This window comes from Anser cygnoides, chromosome 8 (assembly GCF_040182565.1).
Source record: "Anser cygnoides isolate HZ-2024a breed goose chromosome 8, Taihu_goose_T2T_genome, whole genome shotgun sequence".
In the NCBI taxonomy this organism is placed as follows: domain Eukaryota; kingdom Metazoa; phylum Chordata; class Aves; order Anseriformes; family Anatidae; genus Anser; species Anser cygnoides.
In genome coordinates, this window is record NC_089880.1 from 19,096,236 (window position 1) to 19,122,405 (window position 26,170).

At 35.2% G+C, this 26,170-nt stretch overlaps 1 protein-coding gene across 8 annotated transcripts in view; it reads left to right on the forward strand.

Annotated features, from left to right (window-relative positions):
• Positions 1–26,170, forward strand: part of TTLL7 (tubulin tyrosine ligase like 7) — a 72,131-nt gene that overhangs the window by 36,715 nt on the left and 9,246 nt on the right. For all 8 annotated transcript variants that reach the window (XR_010833361.1, XR_010833362.1, XM_048059158.2 and 5 more), the window contains 10 exons: positions 4,018–4,112; positions 5,002–5,149; positions 5,228–5,301; positions 8,218–8,353; positions 9,158–9,244; positions 13,396–13,591; positions 14,567–14,835; positions 18,344–18,478; positions 20,216–20,296; positions 25,389–25,549. Coding sequence is in view for 6 of the 8 variants with exons in the window: in XM_048059158.2 (XP_047915115.1) it covers positions 4,018–4,112; positions 5,002–5,149; positions 5,228–5,301; positions 8,218–8,353; positions 9,158–9,244; positions 13,396–13,591; positions 14,567–14,835; positions 18,344–18,478; positions 20,216–20,296; positions 25,389–25,549 (1,382 nt within the window). In the remaining 2 variants the exon portion in view is untranslated. The remainder of the gene's footprint in view (positions 1–4,017; positions 4,113–5,001; positions 5,150–5,227; positions 5,302–8,217; positions 8,354–9,157; positions 9,245–13,395; positions 13,592–14,566; positions 14,836–18,343; positions 18,479–20,215; positions 20,297–25,388; positions 25,550–26,170) is intronic.

Consider the following 26,170-nt stretch of genomic DNA (forward strand, 5'->3'; position numbering starts at 1 on the left):
AAAGGGAAACAGCTGCACGGTCAGTGGTGGAACTTGGTGCGGAACCCAGGATTACCAAGTATGTCAAGTACATTTTCCAGTGGACAAAGTATCTGACATATTTCTAGTTATCTACTTATTTGTGTCCATAAAAATATACATAATATCGCTTCAAATTTCTTTTTGGATTTGGCTGAAAGCAATCAGACTCAGCTGTCAGAATGACTGTGCTACACTTTGCAAGTGATATACAAATGTGTGTGATTTTGCTTGTATTCTTCAGTAAAAACTGTATCTAAGCCGTATCACAAAGCACTTCCATGGCAGTCAATGAGGCTGTGTTAATAAAGCAGTGGTGTGTGGGCATTAACCATCATTTAGGTGAGCGCAGAGTGCCATTAATGCAGTCCTCCCGTGGCCTTCAGCAAGGTCAGCATTCAAATTAAGTGATGAATAAGTACATACAAAAGAAAAGTTGTAAAAGCTCAGTTGCCCCTTGGCCCAAGAGCCTAGTAGTATTTAGAATCTAACTGGTTACCATTACAAAGAACAATTGGTGAGACTACTCGTCTAGCTCTTTCCTTCAATTCTTTCCTTCTTTTTAATTTTATTTATAACAAACAAAAAAAGATTGACTTTCAGTGACTCTTGCGCCAAGCAACCTCTCCCTCTGTTGCCTTGGAGAGCCAGTCTTGGGTTTCTGTCTCTTGCTGTCTGCTGGCTTTTCCTCTCTCTCACACTTGTACATGAGCTCTCTACTCTCAGGCATTGGCAGGGAATCTACTAAGTGTGCATGACTTCAGCTGGCTGAAGATTTGCCTTCAGTGATAACTTCTACTCTTTCCTCCTTTCAGATGAATCAAGAATGAAAAAGATTTAACAATATGGCATTACAGCGGGCAGTTGTCCAAAGCGCTTGTCTAACAGCCTGCATCTATGTGGTAGTCATGGCTATCAGATGAACTTTTAAAGTTGTTTGGATGAAAACCTAATTCACCATCCAAAGAAACCATATTTTTACACTAAATAAGCCTGCAGAATTTCCTTACCCAGGGACTTCACAACACTTGGTTTGGTGCAAGGAATGGGGATGCAATGTGAAGGCAGGATGAAGAGGGGGGCAGCAGCAGTCCTTTGTGGCAGCCTGCAGTCACACCACGTTAGGTAAAATGTGAAACTGCACCTGTAGAGGATAGTTCTGTGGTGCTTAAACTGATGGATGTGCTAGCTGCAAGATCTCTGCCCTTCTCCTCTCCTTTGTTGAATGCATGTTCCCTGCCCCCTTCCTTGTGATGGCAGTGGTACTTATATGATTCCTTCCTGAGATGATCGAGGACCAATGAAAAATAACTTTTGGAGAGGGTAATCTACATATGGATCATTGGGATCAGCTTCCTCACTCACTGTGGACCTAGGTGCTAGTGTCAAGACAATGAAGTGGGTAGGGTAGGACAGGTTAGATTTGTATTAAACTGCCATGCAAAAACAGTCTTCTGCTTAAGCTAAGAAAAAGGTGGCTAGTACTCCCACAACTTGCGAGGTTTATAAACAAGAGATTAGAATGAACTTCACAATCATCTTTGATCAAGGATCTGCTCAATGATGGCCATTAGCAGCATTCTGTGTAATAGCAACTTTATGGCTTACAGGTTTCATGTTTCTTTTTAAATTCTATTGTTATAGTCACTTTATTAAAGAATGAGATCCTTTCCAAAACATTCATGTCGTCTTACAGGTTGAATGAAGACTAAATCCCTGTTTGTTAAAGGATGTAGTATTTTATTCAATTGGTTTTAGGTTTATGAAGTCTTTTATGTTATGTCATGTCTTTATATTTGTATGGTCTTCTCGATAGTTGAATATTTCAACTTTATACTAATAGGCTGCAGAAGAGGGAGGTGAGAATGTGTTCTTTGACTGTTTCCATAAAGGGGTAAAATGCCAGGCTGAAATTTTTCCCACATATTGGTGAAAGAATATGGTGAAGTATTATCTTAATTATTTACAGAGTTTCAGTTTTGTAAAATCAGAATCTTTTGCAAATGTAGGTGAGGATGGGAGCCTTACATGCTTCAACTTACACTGCTTTATTTAAGTATTACAGATATGAAGTCCTTTACTGACAAGTGTGTAATTATGAAACACAGTGAGCTCTACAACTGCCATGCTCACAAGTAGTTTGATTAATTGTATGTGCTGTATTCATTGAAATTCTAATTATGAATCAAAAGTTGAAGATTTCAATTGGAGGAATTAAAACCGCGTTGATAATTTAATTCTATACCTACTGAAATAACAGCATTTCAAATGCTTTCTTACATCTTTTCTACCCCTACCTTAATTTTTTGCTTAATAAACATAGTCAGTATGGTTTTGTTTGTTCATAAGTGCCAGAAGTAGATTTTTGGCAAAATTCACCCTGTAGGAGAGAAACTGTAAATAATTTTACGCTTTTCAGAGTGCTAATTTCTACTGGTACTCACATAAGTAATATATATTCATAACGTTTTTACTAATGCAGAATTTACGCCCAATATTGTACTTAAATTGTTGTCAGTCTAGGAAGTACCTAAAATAAATTTAAATACAACGGTGCATTTTTGTATGCTTCTAAATTGGAAACTTCAGGGTTGTGTAAGGATGTGAGTGTAGCTGGGAATTCTGTGCATTCAGTATTGGACTAATATAACATTTACATGTTTCAAACAAGTCCTCATATCTAACTGTATTCTCACCAGATTTAAGGATTCAGTATATTGACTCTAATAAAAGATTGGAAATTAATTCACCAAATGTTTGGAATTTTTAATAACTATGTTAAACTATATTAACTACAAATTTCTGTCTGCTCAGCTGTTTTTAATGTGTGCAAAACTAGTATTTCAAAGTACAATTTTATCATTTGCTGTATGTTACTATGGAGTCAAAAGTTCGATACAGAATATCATATTGTTCAATATCTAACATGTCTCCTAAATAAGGAGCTGGGGCTTGATTTTACATCTCTGTTTTCAGTTCAGCGAGCTTTTTATGTATTCAAGTATTTGTTGGACTGAAACATAAAGCTGTACACTGGATCCCACTTTTTATTTGCATGAGGTACAAGGCATTAGTTTTCACTTCTGAAGCTCTTTAATGTCTGTCCCTTCCTAACCAGCATTGCTCATTCACAGTCAGCATGATTTCTGCCTCTTATTAGCACTCATTGCTCATGTATAAATTTTTACACAAGGCTGGAGGGCGTTCCTGGAGAAGTTGATGCATTTACTTCATCCTCTATCAAAGCTTTCCTGTAAGCTGTTTTCCTGCAGGTGCTGCAAAGCTTGGCTGTGGTTAGATAATAGTTGGTGGAGGCTGTTAAGTGTGTGATTTAGTCTCATTGATTCCCAGATTCATTTACCTTGTTTCTCTGTGTTTATAGTAACATAATCTTGTCCTATACTTAGGTTATAAGTTTTTGTTACTGATACAGTTATTTGTTTTATGTTTTCTTACTATGTACTGATTTAATAAGTTAGATCTCAAGGTTTTGCTTTAAAGCATATCAGAATAGTTATTTAAATGTACTTGAGAAAACCTTGAATTAGAACTTTCTGTTCTTACAAGCCACTTTTCAGAGAAGAACTGTATTCAAAATTGATGTCAGACTGGGAACTAAGAAAGAGTTTAACTCTTCCTGTACTGGACTCCTACAGTATGGCAAATAGATGGCTATAATGTGTTTAGCAGCATTTTCCTGGTAAATTTCTTGCCTCAGCAACCAAAAATGCATCAGGCTGAATTTACAGTGCCAGTACTTGAATCATGTTCATTGTGACTGGATAAGTTGGTGGCTGAAAGGTACATCTCCTCACTCCTTAGTATCTGTGATGTTTAATGCTCTAATTATTTAAAAAATACAAACCAAAATGAGCTTCTCAACATGTATCATCTTACTCTTTGCTATGTGTGAAGTAACCATTTGGAGAAACCATTCTAATAGATGCATGTCCATTGAAGCTGAACATTCCTGAGTATTATGCATCTCATTTTTTTCAGATTAATCGTGCTCCAAGCTTTGGAACTGATCAAAAAATAGACTATGATGTAAAAAAGGGTGTTCTTCTAAATGCATTAAAGCTCCTCAACATACGGTAAACTTGTCCTCTTTTTTTCAGTCTGGCTCTCCTTCTGGCTTTAAATGTGTTGTTTGGTTTGGTGCGTGAACTTATTTATTCTTTGCATTGGACTAGTAGAACATGAAAACATTTTATTTCCATCTTCATATTTAAAAAAAGTAAATGCTTCCATTGCTGTCAGTTTTGCTATTGAAATTAATCCAAATTTAATTTTTATTCTTGTTTGTGCTTGCCAAAAATGAAGTGATAATAGTCATTTTCATGCCTTTTAAATGGTTTCTCAAACAGGTCTCTAAGTGAGAATGTGAGTGCAGTTGTAGGAAATTTGCTCTGGCAATAGTTTAATACACAATCAAAAGCTATACTGCTCTATAAGAAAGCCTGGTAGTTGGGATATGCTGGAGAAAATCTAAACTTCAGGAAGATAGCTGCAACCATATTTGTACATTAAATTATAGTACAGAATGATTATAGTACAACTTAAGGTGTGAAGATATTGTAGCCATAAAAGTTAATACTAAAAAAAAAATATCTTAGTGAGCATTTGACTACTAATTTGTATATTGTAAACCACATGACTGGCTGAAGGTTACAAATGATTTACTTCAGATGAAAGTACATCTCAGTTGCATTGTGTCAGTTTAAGATGCTTAATACAGTAGATCTTGACGCACCAATTTGAGTTCTGAAAATTGATGTCTGAACTCCTCTTACTGTTATGTAGCTATCAAAACCTGCATTACGTGAGGGCCTATGGGAACGAATGTGCTAGATATATTTTGCAATATATTTCATTATAAAAGGTCTTTAACATATTCAGCAGCATAAAGAAATCTTTTCCTAATTTTTACTGAGGAATACATCTCTTTGGATTGACATGCCTTATGATATATTTGTGTTTCAGGACAAGTGATAAAAGGAGAAACTTAGCCCAACAGAAAGCTGAAGCTCAAAAAAGACTGTATGGTCAAGGCTCAATGAAAAAACTGTTGCCAGGTTCCTCGGATTGGGAAAAGCAGCGCCACACACTGGAAAGGAGAAAAGAAGAACTGGTAGGATGAAAAAGCGCTATTTCTCGCCCATGGCTTATGCTCTCTTTGTTTTAATTGTCTTACTTTCTTGATTTGTAGAAGGAAAGACTTGCACAAGTCCGTAAACAGATTTCCAAAGAAGAGCATGAAAATAGGCACATGGGGAACTACAGGTAACTGTATTGACTGTATTGGTGGGAAGAATTCAGTGCTTTGATTAGGAATGTTGGAAACAAGTATTTGTGGTACATGATACATGTATGACAAAAATGAGTAGGCATTTATAGAAAACGTATAATGTAAACCAGGCAGTATGATTTCTTTCAGATAGCACTTTTTCTGATTCCAATTTTTTGTATGCACTTAAGAATTTAAATGGCATCAATCACTCTAGTGTTTGTGCAAGAGATTTGCTTGAAAGATATGATTGTTCACGTTCAGTTCTATAATCACGTATGACAATTCGTTTCTCTGGGGTGGAGGACAATACTGTGGTGTTAATATTCCTGCATTATTGTACAGAGAATGAAAAATCAAATCTGAATGTTCTCTGTGATGCTTCAGAAACCTTACATTTGGTAATGGCATTTGAAATACTATATTCATATTTCTACACTTTGATTTTGGATCTCAGTAGACTTAAAATTAAATATCTTCAGTTTTTGTGGTAAAATATGTTCAAAAGGTTGTTTTAACTTGTTGGTTATAAATGGCATTGGCCAGAAAACAATATTTTTTTTGATGTTTTTACTTTATTTCTTGACATTAGCTTCAATGAGAAGTGAAAGCGAGGCCAATGGATATTTGGTGAAGGGGTGCCAGGGTACTGCTGAGAAGAGATGTTGGGAACATTGACCCAATCTTTACAACATTCATCCAGGATGTAGGAGGTCTGGGTTTCTATCTTTCATTCTGAATTAGTCAGAATGTCTTTGCTGCTGTTCTTCTTCTCTGCTTTTTGAGCAGATGTTCTGTACTTCCCAGTAAACTCCTTTTTTAAACACACAGATTTGTTTTTTTTTTTTTCCTTTTTTGATGAATTAACATTTTGCTAACAGAGACTGTTTGTTTGTAACATTCCCAGTTTTAATTACATTCTTTCTTGACATATATAGAGCTGAACTAGTATATCAAAAACAACACAATGGAGCAGTTATTTTCATATTAGTTGGACTTGAAGAAAGAGAAACATGATGCTTAAATATGTCTCGGTTTTTCTATCACTTTAAAGTCTAACTTTTTAACTGACCCTATTTCAGGTTGCTAATTCAGTTGCGGAATGAATGTGAGCCAAATGTTCTCTTTATTTAGCCTTTTGGTCGATCTAAATCAATAAAATGCAAACATGTTTATTTTTTTCTCTGTAAAAAGTGTCATTTCATGAGAAATGTGCAGATGTAAATAGGCAGAACAGCTGTGTGTTTTCTTAATACCACATGTTTGCAAAAAGGCTGAAGAATAAGCAGAGCCTGTGAAGTAAAGGAATTTTGGCTAGAGATACAGATTTCATCTAAGCATTCAGCAGTATTTTCTCCTTATGATGTCCTTCTGCAGAGCAGGACTAGGTTGTCTCAGGTACTGCCATAGAATCATGGAAATTTTGGGTCCTAGTATTGCTGTTTGGATTAGTGCTTCCTGCGAAGCACTTCCAGAGAAACCTTTATGTCTACACAGCTTTTGAATCCCAATCCTATGAACAGTTTTTTTCCATCAGCCTCAGTAGGTTTTGATGTAGGCACTATGCCTGTGGATGTCGATTCATCAAGTAGCTTAGACAAGTGTCTGTCTGCAAGTACAGCTAGTCCATTGATTTCATTAGGATCCTGTGGTGTTCAGAATAGGATGCTTTCAAATGCTTTCAAGCAGTTGTAAATTTATGAGGAACTGAAAAACGTGTATATGTCTTTGAAATAGCCTTTAGCTGTAGTCTATTTCTACATATATTTGAATATCCTTTCTTTAAAGTAATTGTTCTACAGTACTTTTTCAGCAGTAGAATCAACACCATTAAACAGTGTTGACTGCAACTAGATTAGAGTTTGTATATGTATGTGAACTGGAACCACCTTCAGGTTGTTGCAGAACTGCTATAAATTGAATAGGATCATGTTCAACCTTCTTCTATTGCGACAAAATCATAATGAAAGATACCTTTTCAAGAAAGAAAAGACTGAAAAGGAAAAGGAGAGAGAGCCTTGTAAAAAGTTCACAAAAAACCACAAAAACAAACAACAAACCAAACGTACAAGTCACAATGTCAATTAATATATAAATGGTACCTATGTTTTACACAGTGCAGGCAGAATTAACTTATTACAATAAGTTAGAAATTAGTCTCCCATCTCCACCATTTCTGACTGTTTCAGGCATTCATCGCATAGATTGGAGCGGTTTTCTTCAAAGCCCATTGTTACTTGATGAGCATGAATAAATCACTGAGTCCTGTTTCTTAGATGGTCATAATCTTCTTCCCTGTGATTCTGGAGAATAATAGCATAGCTGCTGTAATGGAAAATCAGAGTCACCCTGTATGTGCACGTACCAGGAAAAAATAAATAAATTCTTACAACATGTATTTCCTCCTTTTTTGTTGCTGAAGATTTAACATTCAAGTGCAGTACATATTCAATCTTTAATGTATGTCATGTCCATTTACTCAAAGCAATTTTTCAGATTTTCACTGTTTTGTGTCCTTTCACTGCTAATAAAAATTATTCTGTGGCACTGAATTTTACAAGCAATATTTTGTTAATAGTTCGTGAATCTTTTACACCTGGATGTACTGTTCAGACTCCCCTGAAATTTCAGAGTATTGCAAAGCCATGTTTGCGTACATCTCAGGAATGACCTAATTGCATTTCTTTTTGGCTAATTGTTCGTTTAAACCATGTATGTGTTCACTGAGTTAAGTCTAGGTTTAGAGAGCATTGTTCAGAGTGAATGTTTCATGATATGATATGTATTCAATCTATAATTATTATGTAATATGCATTACAGAAGGCTCTGAATTAGCTGCATTACTTTTGTTCCTATTTGATAAGGAACTCAGCTTCTATCTTCCACTTAATTTCATTTTTTTTCCCCAACAGGCGAATTTACCCTCCTGATGATAAAACATTACTTGAAAAGTATGAGAGCTTGTTAGCCACTGCTTTCCAGACATTTCTTGCTGGGAGAGCAGCTTCACTTCAGCGGGAAATGAATAACCCCTTAACAAGAATGAAGGTACTGAAGCACAGAAATTGGCTTAAAGTTATTTATCTTGGAATTTATGACCTTGCATATTAGTTTCACGATAATCATGTGTGATGGCTAATAAATAGCATTTGATAATGTTTCCATCATTTTATTATTATTCTTTGTGCAGCTTGTGGGCCAGATCCTTGAATCTGGATGAACTGCAGTGGACCCAGGGTGGAGACAGGCTAGCTGGCTTTAAGCTGCTTTTCAATTTCCCTGATCCTCAGCCTTACCCCTGGCCAAACCAGAGGTTGGCAGAAACTGCTTATGAGCTGGTAATTGCCTCCTTCTTCCTCCAGTAATGTCCCCAGCCTATTCATCGACTTGTACAGATTGGAATGAGCGATATCTTAAAACCAGCTCCGCTAGTTTAAGGAATCCAAAAATTCTGCCTGATTGCGTATTTACGCAGTCAGAGATAGAAAGCAGGAGAACTGCTATATTTAAAATAACCCAATAACGTGATTTAATTTGAAATCTAAGAAATAATTTCCCATCTTTGTAATTGGCATCATTCGGCAGTTTTGCAGGAATCTTTTGTTCAGCCCTTTCTTCAGACTTTAATAAATGTTAGGACTTGATTTTACCTTTTGATTTTGTGATGATTGCAAAGAGAGATGCATGCATCAGAAGAAATACTGTTATATCCTCCTTTGGAGGCATTCATAGGCTTATTTTAGGAATTAATAATAAAAGTAATTTCAAATTCCTACCAGTTGGCTCTTGAACTTCGGATGAATAGGATAATGCCTTGCTTTGAATTAATCATATTGAAATTCCTGTTGCTAGGAGGAGGACATCCTGGATCTTCTGGAGCAATGTGAAATAGATGATGAAAAACTAATGGGCAAATGTACCAGGCAGCGAGGACCTAAGGTATTTTACTTTCAGACACCATATTTTTTAAATTCTACTCCAAAAAGAGGTAGTCTGAGAATTTTAAATGAGCAGTTTAGTTAGCTGATTCTGGTGGAAGTTTTGTTTCTCATATTGCTATTAGCTTGTTTTTTGTTTTTTAATTATGAAGAGAAGCATAATTACCTTTTGTCCAGCTAAATCCCATTAAAATTTTAACTGGATATGGGATTCTTTTCCTCTCTAAGCTGTTCTGAGGAATTGGTCTGCATGGCAACAGCTGTTCTACAAGAGACTGCTTCATTTCAGTGTGTGAAATGATCTTTTATATCCATAGATTATCTCAGAAGAATGCTTTGATCTTTAATCGATTAGTGCTACTAAGGAATTTTGAGATCATGGGATAAAAGGCACTTTGGAAGCTCAAAGGATTAATTATGATTATGATGTATCTGCAGGTTGCTTACTAGCTAAAAAGGTCATACGATATATCTTGGAGCCTGTTTCATATCCAAAATTTGATTTTAAAGTGAATGTACATTATTTTTAGCCTAATACTTTCTGCTTGTGCACATTGTTCATGCGAGTCTTTGCCTTAAATACACTGTGCCTCTCTGCAAGACGGTGAAGATGAATAGTTTGGGCTTGGCTAAAAGAGGTATGTTTACTATATCCTGCAAACATTTTAGGTCAAGTCTGCTTAGAGGAGCCTGCTTTTAAGTTCCTGACCTCTGATAGATTTGTTTAAGTATGCACGTACATTTTTTTTACAGCATTTTTCGTTTCTGAGAACATGGTATACAAATCTTGGAACAGGTGAATTTCCTTACAAAATGAATGCTGACAATTGTCCCAGGCTTGCAGGGCTACTAAATATGTGTGCAAGAATCCGTGGAGCTACATCTTTATACAGGTGTGCATACTGGAAAGATAATTGGTATATCCATTCTTGAGTTTTGTGAGCCAGTGCTTTAACAGTTGTGGACTCATTTAAATATGACAAAACAAAACAAACAAACAAAAACCACAAAAAATGGAAAAAACAAAATCCCATCCGGTCCACCCTGGCAACACACTCAACCCACATTCTTCAGGGATTGTTTTCCTTGAGGCTTGGTTTTCAGTTCTTTAAAATGGGGTCACTTAATTCAAGTTTAACATCCCAGTCACATTTTTCCTTTTTCCAGAAGCCTGTCTTTTCCCAACAGCCCTCAAAGAGCATCTATCTGGTTGACTGTATGCACGCATAGATGATCTATAATAAGCTCTACACTGGTTGCACAGAAGCCATTTCCAAGCTGGAGGCCATAAACATTTAATAGAGTACTGAACTCAAACTGAAAAACTTCTTTTAATTAGTTTTAAGTTGAAGTCTCAATTTCTGGCGGAGATTATATGATGTGGTCTTCTTTTATAGTAGACAAATAGATTCTGTAGCTTAGAAGCTGTTCCATCAGATCAACATTGTTTGCATTAATGGGAGAGAGAAAAAATTCTGCATATTGCAGAATTCCCACTTTTTGCCTTAAAAATTTATGAGATCAAATGAGAGGGAAATGAAACTAGCTTATTGAAGGAGGTTATTTCTTTTCTTTGCAGTGTGCAGACTCCATGCTGTACAGGATATGCATTCCTGCATCTTTTTTTTAGGGTCCTGGTATACTTCTCAATCCTTTAAGCCATACACACAGTGAAGGCATGTGACTGGGGACTTCCCTAGTTGCACTCCCTTCGAAATACGGATGTCTGTTTCAGATGGTCCTTGTATCTTGCACCAAAAGAGTATCACCTCTTTCCTGTAAGGAGTAAGGTGAATATAGGTAATAATATGCATTTGATTGGCTACCTCTTTGTAAAGGTCTACTATGATATACATGGTGTCTAGTATCTGTCTCTATATAAATCTGGTGAGGTAGGCAGTAGAATTTACTATTGCCTGTCAATCTATCAGGTAAAAGAGTAATCTAGAAGTAAAACTAATCTTTTGTAAGCATGAAATACTACAAATAAAGATCCATTAGGGTATCCAAAAAGTAACACATGCAAGATCTGGTAGACAAAACAAACCAGTATATTTCACCTCAAGTCCTGTTAAATGAAAGGTTGTTTGGGAAGGTCATAACATGCTGGCCCACTGACAGAGGCTACTGTTTAGGAAGTCAGATGCTTTGCCGTGGCACACTCTCTTCCTTGGAAGAATTAACACTTAGGACTCTGTGCAGAGTAGCTGGAAAAATAGGAAGAGAGAAAAGCGTTTTCCTCTTGATCCTCGTCCATACACATACATATATTTGAGGGGTAGAGGGCGTGTGTTTGTGTAAATAAATTTTGCACGTAAAAACAATTCCATATTTGCTTGGAGGCAATTTTTGTCTGCAAGTAAAATATTACTGAATTCTACTTAAACAGAAATTATTTCTGGAAATGTCTGGTTTATTTGTAGCCTCTAGAGGGCACCTTATACTTGCACACTGTAAGGTTTACTCTCCCACGTTTATTACATTGCACTGGTTCTTTGTGTAGGAAAAAGAAGTAAGGAAATAAAATAACATAGGTATTTTAGAGGAAATGAGTAATTACTTTTATTTTATTCTTCTTATATAAAATCAGATGAGTCTAATCAAACAAAAACGAGGTTAGCATAAGGGGAAAATCAAGGTGATTAGAATTGCTAAGCAATTTAATATTAAACTTTTAAGTGGTCAGTTTAAACCCAGATCTGGCTATTATTTGTCATCATTGCTTTCTGTAATTTCTTTGACTTTTCTTTTTATTCTTCTTGGTTAATTGATGCAAAGTCTTGGTCAGTCTGTTCTTATTTTTTATTGTAAATAGTGTTAGAAACATGCATATGATAAGAGGAAATAATATCTACTTTAAAACCCCTGTGATTTTTAATTGAAAATATTCATTATTTCATGTATAACTCATCCAGAATGTCTAATCAATATATTATTTCTCCATGATATATACCATTTCAGGATTGGGATACCTAGTTTTGAGAAAGCAGTAAGTGTTGAGGCACCTTAATTTGTCCTTTTGGCAGGTAGATAGACATCAAAATACTATTTTTGTAATTTGAACAATTGCCAGGGCTCTCCACAGTGGAATATACTTCTTTAACTCGTCCTTATCCAGTTTGACATCTTGTGCTTGCATAACCATACTATCACTGTTAAGTTAGTGGGAGAAATCTCTTTCCTTCTTTGCCTGGAGTAGAAGTTTAGGTAGCATATGTTTATTTGTAAAATATCGCCCTTCACAGTAAATCTTTGTGCATTATATTATATTAAAATAATGAGGCAATTTAAATTCATCTTCAGAGTTTCTTCTATTTCATACTGATCCAAAATATGTTCAGAAATTACAGTATTTTTTTTAATGGGAGATTTAATTGCTTTTCATTAGACAACTAGGAAGATGAAGCCATTACCGTAGCTTCTTACAGCTGACAATTACTGGAATGAAAACTTAGGAAAAAAAAGTTACCATATGAGACCTCTTAGGTTGATAGATATAACGGTGGACACTGTATTTTACTTGTCTGTCTCATTGCTGATGTAAGAAAAAAAAAATGTCATTTCTGTTCTTGCATCAGTTTCTCTGTCTCCTACTTTTTGCTTTTTATCTTACATTACTCTCGGTAATAGCATGAGATTAATTACCTAATGAGACTGAATCCCATGTACATATGGGGTATCAAAGACGCCTGTCATCGCTTGCTATATCCCTCCAGATTCTGCCTTCTACAGGATGTGGATTAATCACTTTCTCTTTCAGAAGTGTACCAGACGAAGTTCCCTGATGACTACTTCACAGCGATCACTGTTACAGCACAGCTTCAGTTATTGCGAATATCAGTTAGGGATTGTAACTGATTGCAAATAGTGTTCTGTAAAATTTGATTCACTGTTTTAAACTATAATATATATCAGGTAGTGTAAATCCTACTTGAAATAAACTAACATTTTCACCTTACTATATTATGCTGATACTTGTATGAGAAAGTTTGGAATTATTGTGTTATTAGTTTAATAAGGTGCTTAAAAATTTGGGACAGTCTAAATATTTACAAATGAACCTCCGTGAATCAGAGACATAGTGTGATAGTAAAGTGTTCTTCTGGGATTAGAAAGGAATTTAATTTTTTGCATTTATTTATTTTGCTTTAGCCCTTGTATTCTATGCCAGAAAGTGCACAGCCCTTAAGAAAACTTAAGAACTACAATAGTGATAGCAGCTGTGATAGTGGTAGTAGTACGTCAGAGTCTGGAGAAGAAACTGAAAAGGAAGATCATAATGAAAAAAAAGAGAAAAAAGTATCATATGATCTTGAAGAAAATAAATATAAATCCTTGGAACGATCAGGTAAGTTAAGTTACCCCATTTCTAAGTCAGGTCTTACATGGTGAATTATATAGAATGCTTGAGTATTTCAGAATATATCAACAGTCATAACTCAGAGTTAAACAGTGGTTTGTTCATTTAATCTTCGTTAAAATCTTTTCTAAAATAATTAAAAAAACAAAAAAGGAAAAAAAATGAATATTTTTGACAAGAATGTCAGTGGGAAAAAATACATCTGGATTACAGTTGAAAATGTTGTGAATTTACTCTTAGATTTTTTTTTATAAGATTGTTATTTTTTCCTTGTCAAATAAAGTTTCATTAAGCTTGAATTTGCTGGAATATAGAAGGGATACAGAAATACATCTGTATATATATGTTTCTGATGAGATGTTTTCTTGCTTACTGCAGAGTGTTAGTGTGACTGTGTTCTGTTGAACATGGTAGATATAATATGCTCTTTTTTTTTTTAGAGGTGTATCGTCTCATAGAATTTCATCATTTAATTACACAAATACTTCTAAAGTTTTATTTTTCATAGGAGCGTCCTTTATTTAGTAGGAGGCTGAATTAAAAAAAAAAATCTTACAGCTGTGCAGGAGCAGATGAGTTAGACCAGGTCTACAAATATGTGTTCCTTCAACTACATTTTCTCTTTCTTCCATATTCTTCTAGTCAAGAAGACTAATATAGTAGCCACATGCTTTTTGACCCATAGGGAATATGTACTCTGTCTCAAATCTGGTGCGTGGATTGGAGTCTACCTGATTAAAGCTGACTATGAGGGAGAAATAAATGTTCTTACAGAGTATATAACGTATGTGTTATTAGAGGATCTGACATGAATGACTACTGCATATAAAATTGTTAGTCAATGTAAGTTATTGTACAACGGAAGTAAATGTGATAGTCATATGTGTTGTTAGTTACACAGACTGAAAAATGGGTGTAAAAAGACTAATAAGTAATTACATCATTCCTTTAATTTGTCTGCAGGTAGAATGAACTGGAAACCTTCAATTAAAAATATAAGATCTCCATCATATTCACCCTCCACATCATCTGCAGGTCCAATAAGGCGTTCTGTAAGCTGCCCTCGTTCAATATCGAATATGCAGTCACATGAGCAACGTCCCTTCTCGGCCAAAGCATCTCTGCAAATCCAGCGTGCATCCTCAGTGAATAGGTCTCGTTCTTTAAATTGCAGCCCATCTTCATCCAGAGTCTCTCAGACATCCAGCCTGGGAACTATGAATTCTTCGGGGGTGAGTTAGCAAAGCAGTTACATTCAAAAAGTGTTCTATTTCTCTAAAGCTTTATAAATGCATTAATAATTTTTACAATGTCAAAAATCCTGATGTACTGTACACAGTTGATTCTATTTTAACAGAAACTCAGGAATGTAAGATCTCTACATGTCTTACAGTGAGTGCTAGCTGTGATCTTCCAGTGTTTCTGGTGCAGCTATACAGATAGTACGTTTATGAAAATGGAATCTTAGGTAGAGCTTTTGTGGCTTAGAAACCCTCTCTCCTAGGCAGTTTTTTTGTTTGTTTCTGTTTTAAAGGTAGAAAGTTATTACTTTAGCATGAACCACTTAAAAAGTTTCTGTGGTTTGTTTGGGGACTGCTGGTTCTGGAATAATGATCTGCCTACCTTCAAAATTTTTAGTGACAAAAACACATCAGTACTTGAAAAACAGTGTATACTCCTAGGATAAATGCATTGTATCAGATTAAAACATTAATAAGATTTTGTATGGCTCTTCATTGAAGACGTAATTACTTTGCAGCCTACTGTACCTGATTCAAATAAACCGTACCACTGCTGCAGAGCTCTACTTCCAGAGTTAACAATTTAAAATCTATAGGCAGTTCCTTGTCTTCCTTAAGATTTACTGACTTGCTGTTGCAATAACAGTGTCAGAAGCCTTTTTTTATTTTTTTAAGTGAGGGTAAACCTACTTTCATTTTGAAGCCTGTCCCTGAGGCAGGCAAACATTTAGATTTATGTGGTCCAACTAAGTAATTAATAGAAAAAAAAATCATAGCAAATAAAGATTTTTAACTGTTTAGAATCTGTGTGCTTTAACAGTGTTTTGTGTGCTTTAACACTTTACCGGTATATTTCTGGAATATACCTTTTATATTTTTTTCTTGTTGTGACCAGACTGTCATATTCTTTGATATCTCCTTCATAACCCAGACATTGCTTCTGTCATTCCATGGTGGACCACACATCCAGTTACCCCCAGGCGGTGTTTGCTGGATCTATATCCAGCCTAATTCAGTATTGTATTGAGTGTTCATGCCAGTGTGTTTCAATTCGTCCTTTGGTGGCTGACCCATATATTTCATCACCCAAATAATTCATCTGGAGAGAGGGCAAAACAAATTGGCACTTCTAACCCACACTTGCAGCCTTTCTCCACTGTGTTGAGTTTTGACTGTGAGAAATCCTTTTGTAATGCTAATTAATGTGCTTCATAGTATTTACGATCTCTAATCATCATTTTTAGCCGGTAGAACACACATTGTCTGTTTTGCCTGTGAGGCTTTGTCTAAATGATGAAAAAGAACCCTTTTAAAATTGTGTGCTGACATCTTGCAAAATACTCCTTAACATGGTTTTCCATCTTTAAAGTCAGCTAATAGAATTGGGAAGACATTAAGATTGTGTCTTCACCACAACATGTTAAAGGTATTTTTTATCACATTAGCTTTCTCAAGTTCAAAAAGTACCCTTTCATCATCAAGATGTATTCCGAGAGTTTAATGAGACAGACTTAATATAGATTTTTCTACTCACATTAACTCTATATCAAATACAAATTACTGAAAGATTAAAACCAGTCTCTTACCGTATGACATTAAAAATGGGCTGCTCACTTAAATTAACATTAGTAAGAAACCATACTTACTTTTTCATTGAGAAAGCTGTACTACAGAAGTGATCTTGATATGCAGATCAATTATGTTGGGTGATAGAGCTTGGGTCATGTTTCTTAAAATAATGTGAATAAAATTACTTACAAAATTGATAAGAACTACTCATAATTTAGCACTGTATTGTGAATGGAACTCTGTTCATAATTATTTTTGCAACTAAGAATAATATACTATATATTACTGCTAGAATAAAATTGAAATTGATAAACTATAACTTACTAAGAAGAAATAATTTGTGCATGCTAAAGTATTAGTTTTTCAATCCTTTGGGCAAGCAAAAAAGGCGTGTATTGCCATTTTTGGAGGCTGGTAAGATCCAAATATACTAAAGACATGGAAACTAAGTTTAGAATGAGCCATCTGATGAGACCCAACCTGGAGTAACGCATTGGGCTCTGGGGTCCCTAGCAAGGACATAGACGTATTGGAGGATGTCCAGAGGTGGGACACAGAGATTATCAGAGGCTGGAGCACCTCTCCTATGAAGACAGGCTGAGGGAGTTGGGGTTGTTCATCCTGGAGAAGAGAAGGCTCTGGGGAGACCTTGTAGCAGCCTGGCAGTACCTAAAGGGGGCCTACAAGAAAGCTGGGGAGGGACTCTTATCTGGGAGTGTAGTGATAGGACAAGGGGTAATAATTTTTAACTGAAAAGAGGGTAGATTTAGATTAGACATTTGAAAGAAATTATTTCCTGTGAGGGTGGAGAGGGACTGGAACAGGTTGCCCAGAGAAGCAGTGAATGCCACATCTCTGGAAATGTTCAAGGCCAGGCTGGATGAGGCTTTGGGCAACCTGGTCTGGTGTGAGGTGTCCCTGTCCAGGGCAGGGGATTGGAACCAGATGATCTTTAAGGTCCCTTCCAACCCCTGTGATTCTATGATTTACATTTGGGAATTACAGACTTATTTTATAGCAGTTATAATCAAAAGTGGATTTGTAAATATTTGCTACCTTATCATTTCAGCTATATTATTCTATCAAAATATTTTGTTATGTTTGAAAATATTCTTCATCTACTTAAGCAAAAGTATCCTTAAGTAATGTCATTCTTACAAGGTACAAAGATTTAGAAATGCCTAAAAATTTTGAATTTCATTCTTGGAAAAAAAACCACTTAAAATTAAGCCCACTTAATTTTGCATGGACAAAAATATGCAAAAGTAAAGAAAAAGGATCAGAAATACTTCTAACTACATTCTAGATTTTAAAAAGCAAACCCCAAATCCTCCAGAGATGGTCTTATCTAGGTACTCTATGGGTTCAAGTTGCTGTTGGCACGAAAAACACTGATATTTTAAACAGTACCCTGAAATATTGAAAGCAATGTGTGAACTCCACTCACCAGAATTGGAGCAAAATGTCCTTACTTCTCATGTAATTGGCATTTTCTGTTAAAACTGTAAATCAAATTTGTCACAGTGCAGAACTGAAATGAAGTTTATTATTATTAATAATTTCTGTTCATTATATTGAATTTAATTTCCAAATTTGTTGTCTGCATTTCAAGTTTATATTTTAAATGGTGGGCATCATGAATATCTAATATATATTAGCGTATCTTTTTCAAACAAACATGCATTCAAACTCTGATTTTCTTGCATTTCTTGACAACTTAAAGTAACCCTGATGGATTAATGTGAAAAGCATACTTGTGTATATTAGGTATGTATTAGATATTACATTTCTACACTTCATAAATGCATTTTATAACACCCTGTTTAGAGGTTTTATTTATTTATATATTTATTTATCAAGGAAACATCTTTGTTCCCAATATGTGATCTAATAGCACACCTGGATTTTTTCCTCTATTTCATATTTTTAGAATGAGTCTTTGCTGCAACAGAAAACGAAAGAGCAAGAAGTTGCTCTGACAAAAGAGACTCTGCTCATTTTCAATGACATGAGAATGAAGTTCCCAGGCAAAACAGATGAAGAATCAGAATTAATTATAGAAGATGTAAGTATCTATAAATAAGAAAGAAGAATTACAAGCTAGGTAGTGTTTAAGCCACTAAAATGAAGGAAAGTAGAAAGTTCAATTTATGATTCATGAGCTCCTGTGGCCTTAAAACTTCCATAACTCAGGATAATTGAAAAGATTTCAAAAGCTTGGAGCTTTGCATGCTTTCTGAGCTTAAAAGAGCAGCACTGAAAACATTCTTATGTCTCTATAAAGTATATGAGAAACAATCAGAAAGGTTAGGAAAATACAGTTTTTCATTGTGTAGAAAGTTAAAACTTTTAAGTAAGCTAAGAATAATGTTACAATTCATTAACAGTTTATATTTCATCTGATACTGTTAGTACAGATCCTGATGTGTTTAATTTGCTCTTGAATAGGCATACTGGAGAACTCAAAACAGTATGCTGGAAGCTTGCTGGTCATAAGGAACACTATTCATACTTTTTGGCTCTTCTAGTCTGCCAGCTTGTGTTTTCTCATATCCAACGTGGCTCTGAGCCTCATCACCTCAAAGAAATGTGAAACAATCCCTGATCTAAAGTGGAATTAATAAGCAATGCCTAAAATACAGATATATAAGCAAAAAATATATGGTATTTAAATACCTTGTAAATATCTAGTGCAAAGAAACTAACATCAGCTTGTGAAAGAAGAAAACAGGAAAGTTCTTTTCTCAATCTAGTGGAAATATAGAGGGATCTGGTCATTTAACACCTGTATTCTGATGTAGTAAGCACAGTCCATGGTGTGTTAGAATTCATCAAACTAATTCATTATCCAGTTGGAAATGCCCTTTGTTCTGCAAACTTTCAAAATCTTAGAAATGTGTTGATTATGTCTCCAGTAACCTGTGTGACTACATCACAGTGGAAAGGAATTATATTGTCCTGTACTGATGGATGATTTAGGTCATTCTAGGAGACAGCATTCATAAGTAGCATGTTTAGTTTCTTCTTCCTAGAAGTAGAAATAAAATCCTTCATTAAATTTTCTCTCAGAAATGGGGAGTGTGTGTGTTTATTTATATATGGGAGCATGTGCGTTTGTATATGCACTCCATCTAGTGGTGCTTTTTAATACAACAGTAGAATGATTATAAATGCACTTTCTTATTGCAGAATTCTCTTATGGCTTTAACCAGTTTTTGTTGGTAAATAATATTTCATCATGGAAGGAAACAGGTAATTGTATATTAGTTGTCAGTTAGGCAGAACTTGTCATAGGTCTAGAATACAATAGAAAGAAAAAATGAAAATTTTATGTTAATAGCTCAAGCAATTTTGTTAACAGACATCATAAAAGAAGAATATTTCTCATTCACAGTATTGCAGTTCACGTGATCATTTATAGAAATTTTGAATGAATTGTTTTCAAAATATGTCTAATGTCCTTTACGAAGCAAAAAAATTATTATTTGATTTGATAAACAGTTATGCGTTATTGAACTCTTATTGCTGTACTGAAGGAATCACAACTGTGTCAGTCAAGACGAGCTTCTTTCTGCTTTGTAGTGTAGGACTTTAAAAATCAGGTAGAAAAGATGGTAGGATTAATTACAAATGTTCCTCCATATAAATTTGCAAATCTTTTCTATTTCTCTTAGAGAAAACTTTTCACAGGCGTCTTAAATATGCACGCTTTTTAAGCATTAGGAATGTCTGTAAATAAAACACCAGATTTCGGTTGTTTCTATGCACATTTTTTTTATCTTGTGTTTTGCAATGACTATAGATAATGGATAATTGGAAGCATCATAAAACAAAAGTGGCATCATATTGGTTGGTAAAACTGGATTCTGTAAAGCAACGAAAAGTAAGTGATACAGATTTCATTTTCTCAATACTATCTGATGTAGATAAATAGAGGTGTGTCTACTGGTATTTAGCAGTAGCTGGGAGTGACTTGACATTACAATATTGGCTAGTATCATTAACATATGTATGAATTAAGTCCATTGCAGGAAAAGATAATGCTCCATGTTTAGACAAACATAATTATCCTGAAATGTAATTGCAAATAAAATTCTTTAAAAATTAGGCTGGTGGAAGACGAGCAAACAAATGAACAATTAGTGCTGATTGATAAAGGTATTTCTGGTCTGAAATTACTGACTGGTTTATTAACACTCCCTTAGAACTAGTAATATTGAACTTGATTATTTGGATCTTTGACCCACACCATTAGAACAGGTCATATTAAAAAATAAAAGTAAAAAAATTGTGCCTGCCAAGCAAAGATTATTGTCATTGTTAGTGTTCAACTACCTGGTTTAGTCTTTCAAAAGCTAATTAGATTTGTTTACCATTCTGTCTTCACATACCTGCTATCTAGTAGCTAGCATTGTACATAGTACCTAAACAATTTTTAATCTGTTTAAAAATTGACATGCTGTAGTATGTCAGTCATATCTATATGTCATAACATACGTCAGTCAAAATCATCTTCCCAGTGTAACAGTCATTTTCCTTAATGTAGAAGAAATTTTATTTGAGAGTATTGTTAATACTTTGGTGACCCTGAAGCACTATTTGGGTCTTTCTCTGTCTCAGTCACTGCCACATTATGTGGATTAGCATATCTGTTCCAGGCATTTAATCTCTGTATTTCTCAGTTTCACAATCTATTTTTATAGACCATAAAAGAAAGCAACTTAATCAAAATGCTGCACACATGATAAATATTATCGTTGGAAAAGGTTGGTTGATTATTATGGAGGAAAAGAACAATTTTGGGTCCTCATCTCAACTTTTATAAAATCAGCACTATGATCCTCAGTCTTTCGAATTGTATCTTATTCAACATGGCATTAAATGCTTTTATTTTCATACTGGACAGAGAAAACGTTAATTTAATTTGATGTCATATGATAGAAAAATATTTGACTATTCCAGTTAAATTATCAAGTTCAGATATTAAGGGGAATATGTATCTATACAGTCTTTTAAAACTAAATTAGACATGACAAACTTGACAATGTAGGAGGCTATAACTTAACCAAAATTATTCTTTAACTGTGTCAAGTGGCAACAATATAACAGCAGAATTCTTTCTTGTGCCATTGACTGGAATCAGTAGAGCAACTATTGGCTGAAATCGTGTAATTTTCATTGGCTGAAATTGTGTAATTTTTTGATTCATACCTAGAAATTTTCTGCCTAATAGTCCTTTGCTTAAAATGATCTAATTTTAATTACAGGAAAGAGTGTTGCAATCCCAATATACATGCACATAAGTCTTTATTACTGTGCGCATGTGGCAGCTGTAGCCTTTAGTCCAAATCCGGAGAGAGGCTTAGTGAGGGCTTTTAGAAAATGGTCATATGGAGGAAGGGCTGCTGGGAAGAGGGAGGGAGGAGAGGTGGGAGGAAAGGACAGGGAGACAGATACATAGCTAACAGGGCCCAAAATGCACATTGTGGATATGCAGTGGGGATCTCATTTTCAGCAGAAATCTTTGGGGCAGTTGGAGATGTGTTGCCAGAATTGCCTCCTTTAATCTATGCAGCCATGAGTGTGGGTAGGAGTTGCCAGATGGGGCCCCTCACTGCAGCTGAGATACAGGGCTTTCCAAGAGGACTGGTTAAGGTGTCTTTTTTTTTCTCTTTTTTCTTTTTTTCCCCCCCTCCTTCTTTCTCCCCGGTCTGTCTCCTCTTTCCACCCTTTTCTCTCATTCCTGTTTTCTCTTTTTCTCCTCTTTTTTCTTCTCTTACTATATATATATTTTTTCCTTCTTGTCAGAATTTTATCCTGTAAGCATTATTTCAGAAAGTCTACAATAAAAGGGTAGTATTGTCCTTTATTTGACTGACAGTCATGTAAAGCCAAGGGCACATTAACAAAGTCAAAATCATACAGGTTGATTTGCCAGGTCATTAGTAAAAACTTACTTTAGTAAAAACTACACAACCAGAAATGTGGATTTCCTTGCTGTTCTTGTGAGGACATCTTTTACAACCTGGGAGACTTAATAATTCCTGAAGCACTAATGGGCTCTTCATCTTTGGTTGCACTGGTAATAATTTTTTTAAAACTGTTTTTAACCTCAATCCCTTCAAGCATTCAGACAGTTATTCTTAGAAGGGTAGTTTATAAAAATGGATTAACTTTGACAATGACATTGCAGCTCAGGACTGTCAAATGTGTAAGCTTTTGTTGATTTGGAAGAAGCATGTTTTATATTCCAGTGGGGTGGGTAAAGCAGAAGAGAGCTCAAGGTGAAGAATATTTATGCAAGTAAGGAATCTATCTCAAAGGTACTTTCTGTAACTTTGTGAAATACAAAACAGAAACTCAATCCCCTTCACTGTACTTTAGAATAACTGTGAAACTCTAAAACACGAGGAGAAAATACCTGGGCAATACACTAGATTTCACAGTGTTCATACCTGACAGCTCTATTTTCTTACGTATTATTCTACGTGATGTAGAAAAATTTAAACTCCTGCTCATATTCTCAGTGTCTAATGTTATGACATTACAGCAGAGGTAAAGGATGCATTTAGAAGAAAGTTGAGAGTATTCCAATGAAATCAATGCATTCTAAAATGAAATTTAGACTCCCAAGACTTTTAGGAAAAGGAGACTTCTGTATGGAAGGAGTTGTGACTGTTTTGTTTTGCATCACTTTATATAATTTCTTTCAAATGTGTTTTGATGGTTACCAGAGGGTCTGTACATCTTGTTTTGAATGTACTCTTTTATAACATCTTGTTCTGTTACGTCTAAATAATTGGTTATGTTGATGATGCAAATTAACGTAAACAGAAAGATGAAGGCAATCTAGGGATATTAGCTCAGAAGAGGGGGGCAGTAGTTTCCATAAGTTCCAGCCCTTGTGCAATGCCTTGTCTCTTTTTCTTAAATGGATGATTGAGGCTGTGTTTGCAAATTAAGAACAATTAACTGAGATGATTTCCCCTCTGGCATGCTGGCAATGTCAACACAGTAAAAACAGAACAGAAGATTTTTTTTCCCGTGTTACCTGGCAGTCTGCAGCTTTGCTTTAAGATGCAAGGTTCTGTCTTTAGTTTTTGTTAACTCCAGGTGCTAAAGTAAAAGAAGGGGGCTGCACATTTAATATCATACTTCATAGTACGTGTCTTTTAGACTAGTGAGTTAGAGTTATATTCCATGGAATTGTTCTGTTTTACCCATGGAGACAAATGACAATTAGTCAATGTAGCATTGCAAAAAAAGGTATAGTTGACCCTTTATGTAATTTAGGGACTTTAGTGGCCATTTTTGTGGGTAAGTCTTAGGCAGGGGAGGGGAGGCACAAAGGAAAGGCTGCCTGATGAGCATTAAGGCAAGTAGGGTCATGCTGTTAAGAGAATGTCTGAAAATCCAGATTCTTCCTACAAGTGTGGGGCAGTCCAAAAATGGATATAGCTCCTGCAGTCACTAAATGGGATCACTTTCCTTAGTGTATAATGTACTACTCTTTCTATCTCACTCTTTGGGAGGAAGAGATCATGGGCATGCTTTTAGTGTTAGACACCTGCATTCATAAAGATTCCCAACAGAGTGGACAGCATTATATTCCCATTGAGTAATTGCGTGCATGGAATTAGCAGAAGGCCTATACATGCAGACAATCCTAGGTCTTCAAAAAAGACCTTAAATAAAATGTAAATTACATATTTCATTATCAAGCACTTACAGGTTTTCTGCCCACTAAGCTCTGTACTGTAAACTGTTACTGTGTCCCTGCAAGCATTTTGTTTATTTTTTGCTTTGTTTTGTTAGTTTTGTCTAATAATTCTATTTATGAACAACAGTTTGCTATGCAGGACCAAAAAAATTGAAATTCTACACTACTGTTTTTACTAAATCTCCTTCACCTTTTGAGAGTCAGATATTCAACCATATGAATCCATTTGTCATACACATCTGACAGTTTCCTGGGAAAATATTGAGTGTATAGAGTGCCAGTGAGGGGCCTAAGTACTACTTCAGTATTCTGGAAAGTACTACTTCCTATTCCTGTTTTTTGTGACAGTATCTAAATAAACAGAAGTCAAGGTGCTCTGCAGCCTGTTTCCCTCCAGGGACTATGGAGGAAACTTAAAAGACTTAAGAGAACTTACAGATGTAAAAACAAGTGTGATGAATCCCACCTTCGTGTCCCAGTTCAGTGGGGTGTGCAAAGGTGTATCAAAGAGGAATCTGATGAGTTGGATGTACAACTGCCTATGAGTGTCTGAGTAGCTAAGACTTCCTGGATAAAAACTCTGCTCCACTGAATGCAGCTTAGAAGCTTCTTTTCTTTTCTCAACATCTTTACACATTTGCATGTAAATATATTAAATTATATTAAATGTATATAATAAATCTCTTTAATTTCTATAAACAATAATGTTTTAAAAATCTTCCTGTTTCTTTTTCCTTATTTATTTCGCTACCCTGTTTACTGCTAAACCAAAATAGTTTGATCTAGGGTAATGCTGAGTTTCAATGGATATTAAACCAAAAGCAGCTTTAGCTTTTCAGGACATTCTAGTTCTTATAAAGTAGCTGGTATTTTAAAAAGGGAGGGGGAAAAGGAGAAGAGATAATCTTCAAGTATATAATATTTGGGTTGTTAATTATGTTGCTTTTAGTCTTTAATTGCATCCATTTTTGTTTCCTTTTAAATGTTTTTTGTCATTTAAACTAGCTAGTATTCAACAGACTAAAAAAAAATAGGAAAGCAATAAAAATAAAACATTTTGATTTAGTTTTCCGAAATGTTATTGACAGAAAAAGCGTCTCATAAAAATTTGCTGATGAATGCACAGAAATGAAATGTAGATGTGTGAGAATTTATAGCTATGCAGTCAGCTGTGTGTGCAGTGAATCAGAGAACAGTTGGTTTTAGGTTTTGCAATCTGCCTTTGCTTTGACTTGATTCAAGTACTCTTTCTTAGCTTTTGGATATAGTCAAGACAAGTGTTCGTGCAGTCCTCCAGCATGTCTGGAAGGCTCCAGACATTGAAAACTTACATCTGTACCGTCTCTTTAACCGTGTATTTAATCGCTTACTTTGGAGCCATGGTCAAGGCCTGTGGAACTGTTTCTGTAATTCAGGGTAAGCCCATTTTACTTATTATTTTAATCTTCTTCATAATTTCACAGCTACAAACAATGATGGCATACTTTGCTGCTCATTTTCATTCAAGAGAATGCTGTAATACATTGAACTTGTTTTAAAACAACATACAGTATAATCAGAAATCTAATAATCTAGGCTAACCGTTTCAGTAATGGAAAAGGACATCTAGTAAGGTTTCTACAAAGATAATAATCTAAGGAAATAAACTAATTTTCAGAACAGCTGAGCTTTTGTTTGACTCTTTCAATTGGATACTCCACAATTTTTAGGCGTCTGGCCTGCACTGTCGAATGTGGATTTACCCTATACAAAATCATAATTATCTTAAGACTTGCAAGGGAAAAATTCGGTCACAGGTGCAGCTGATATCTCTTGCCAAAAGCAATATCTGTTTTGTGATTTACAAATAATGAGTTTGAATTTTTGTGCTTGATTACATTTGCTGTTTCACACACTGGTGGGTATTTAAGTATATGCAGACCAGGAAACATGCGCACTGAGGTAAGCAGATGGTTTTGGTTTGGGTTGCAAATAAAAATTTTTAATGGAGAGAAAAAGGATGAGGCCGTATTTTAAAAGTCCAGTATCCTGTACTTC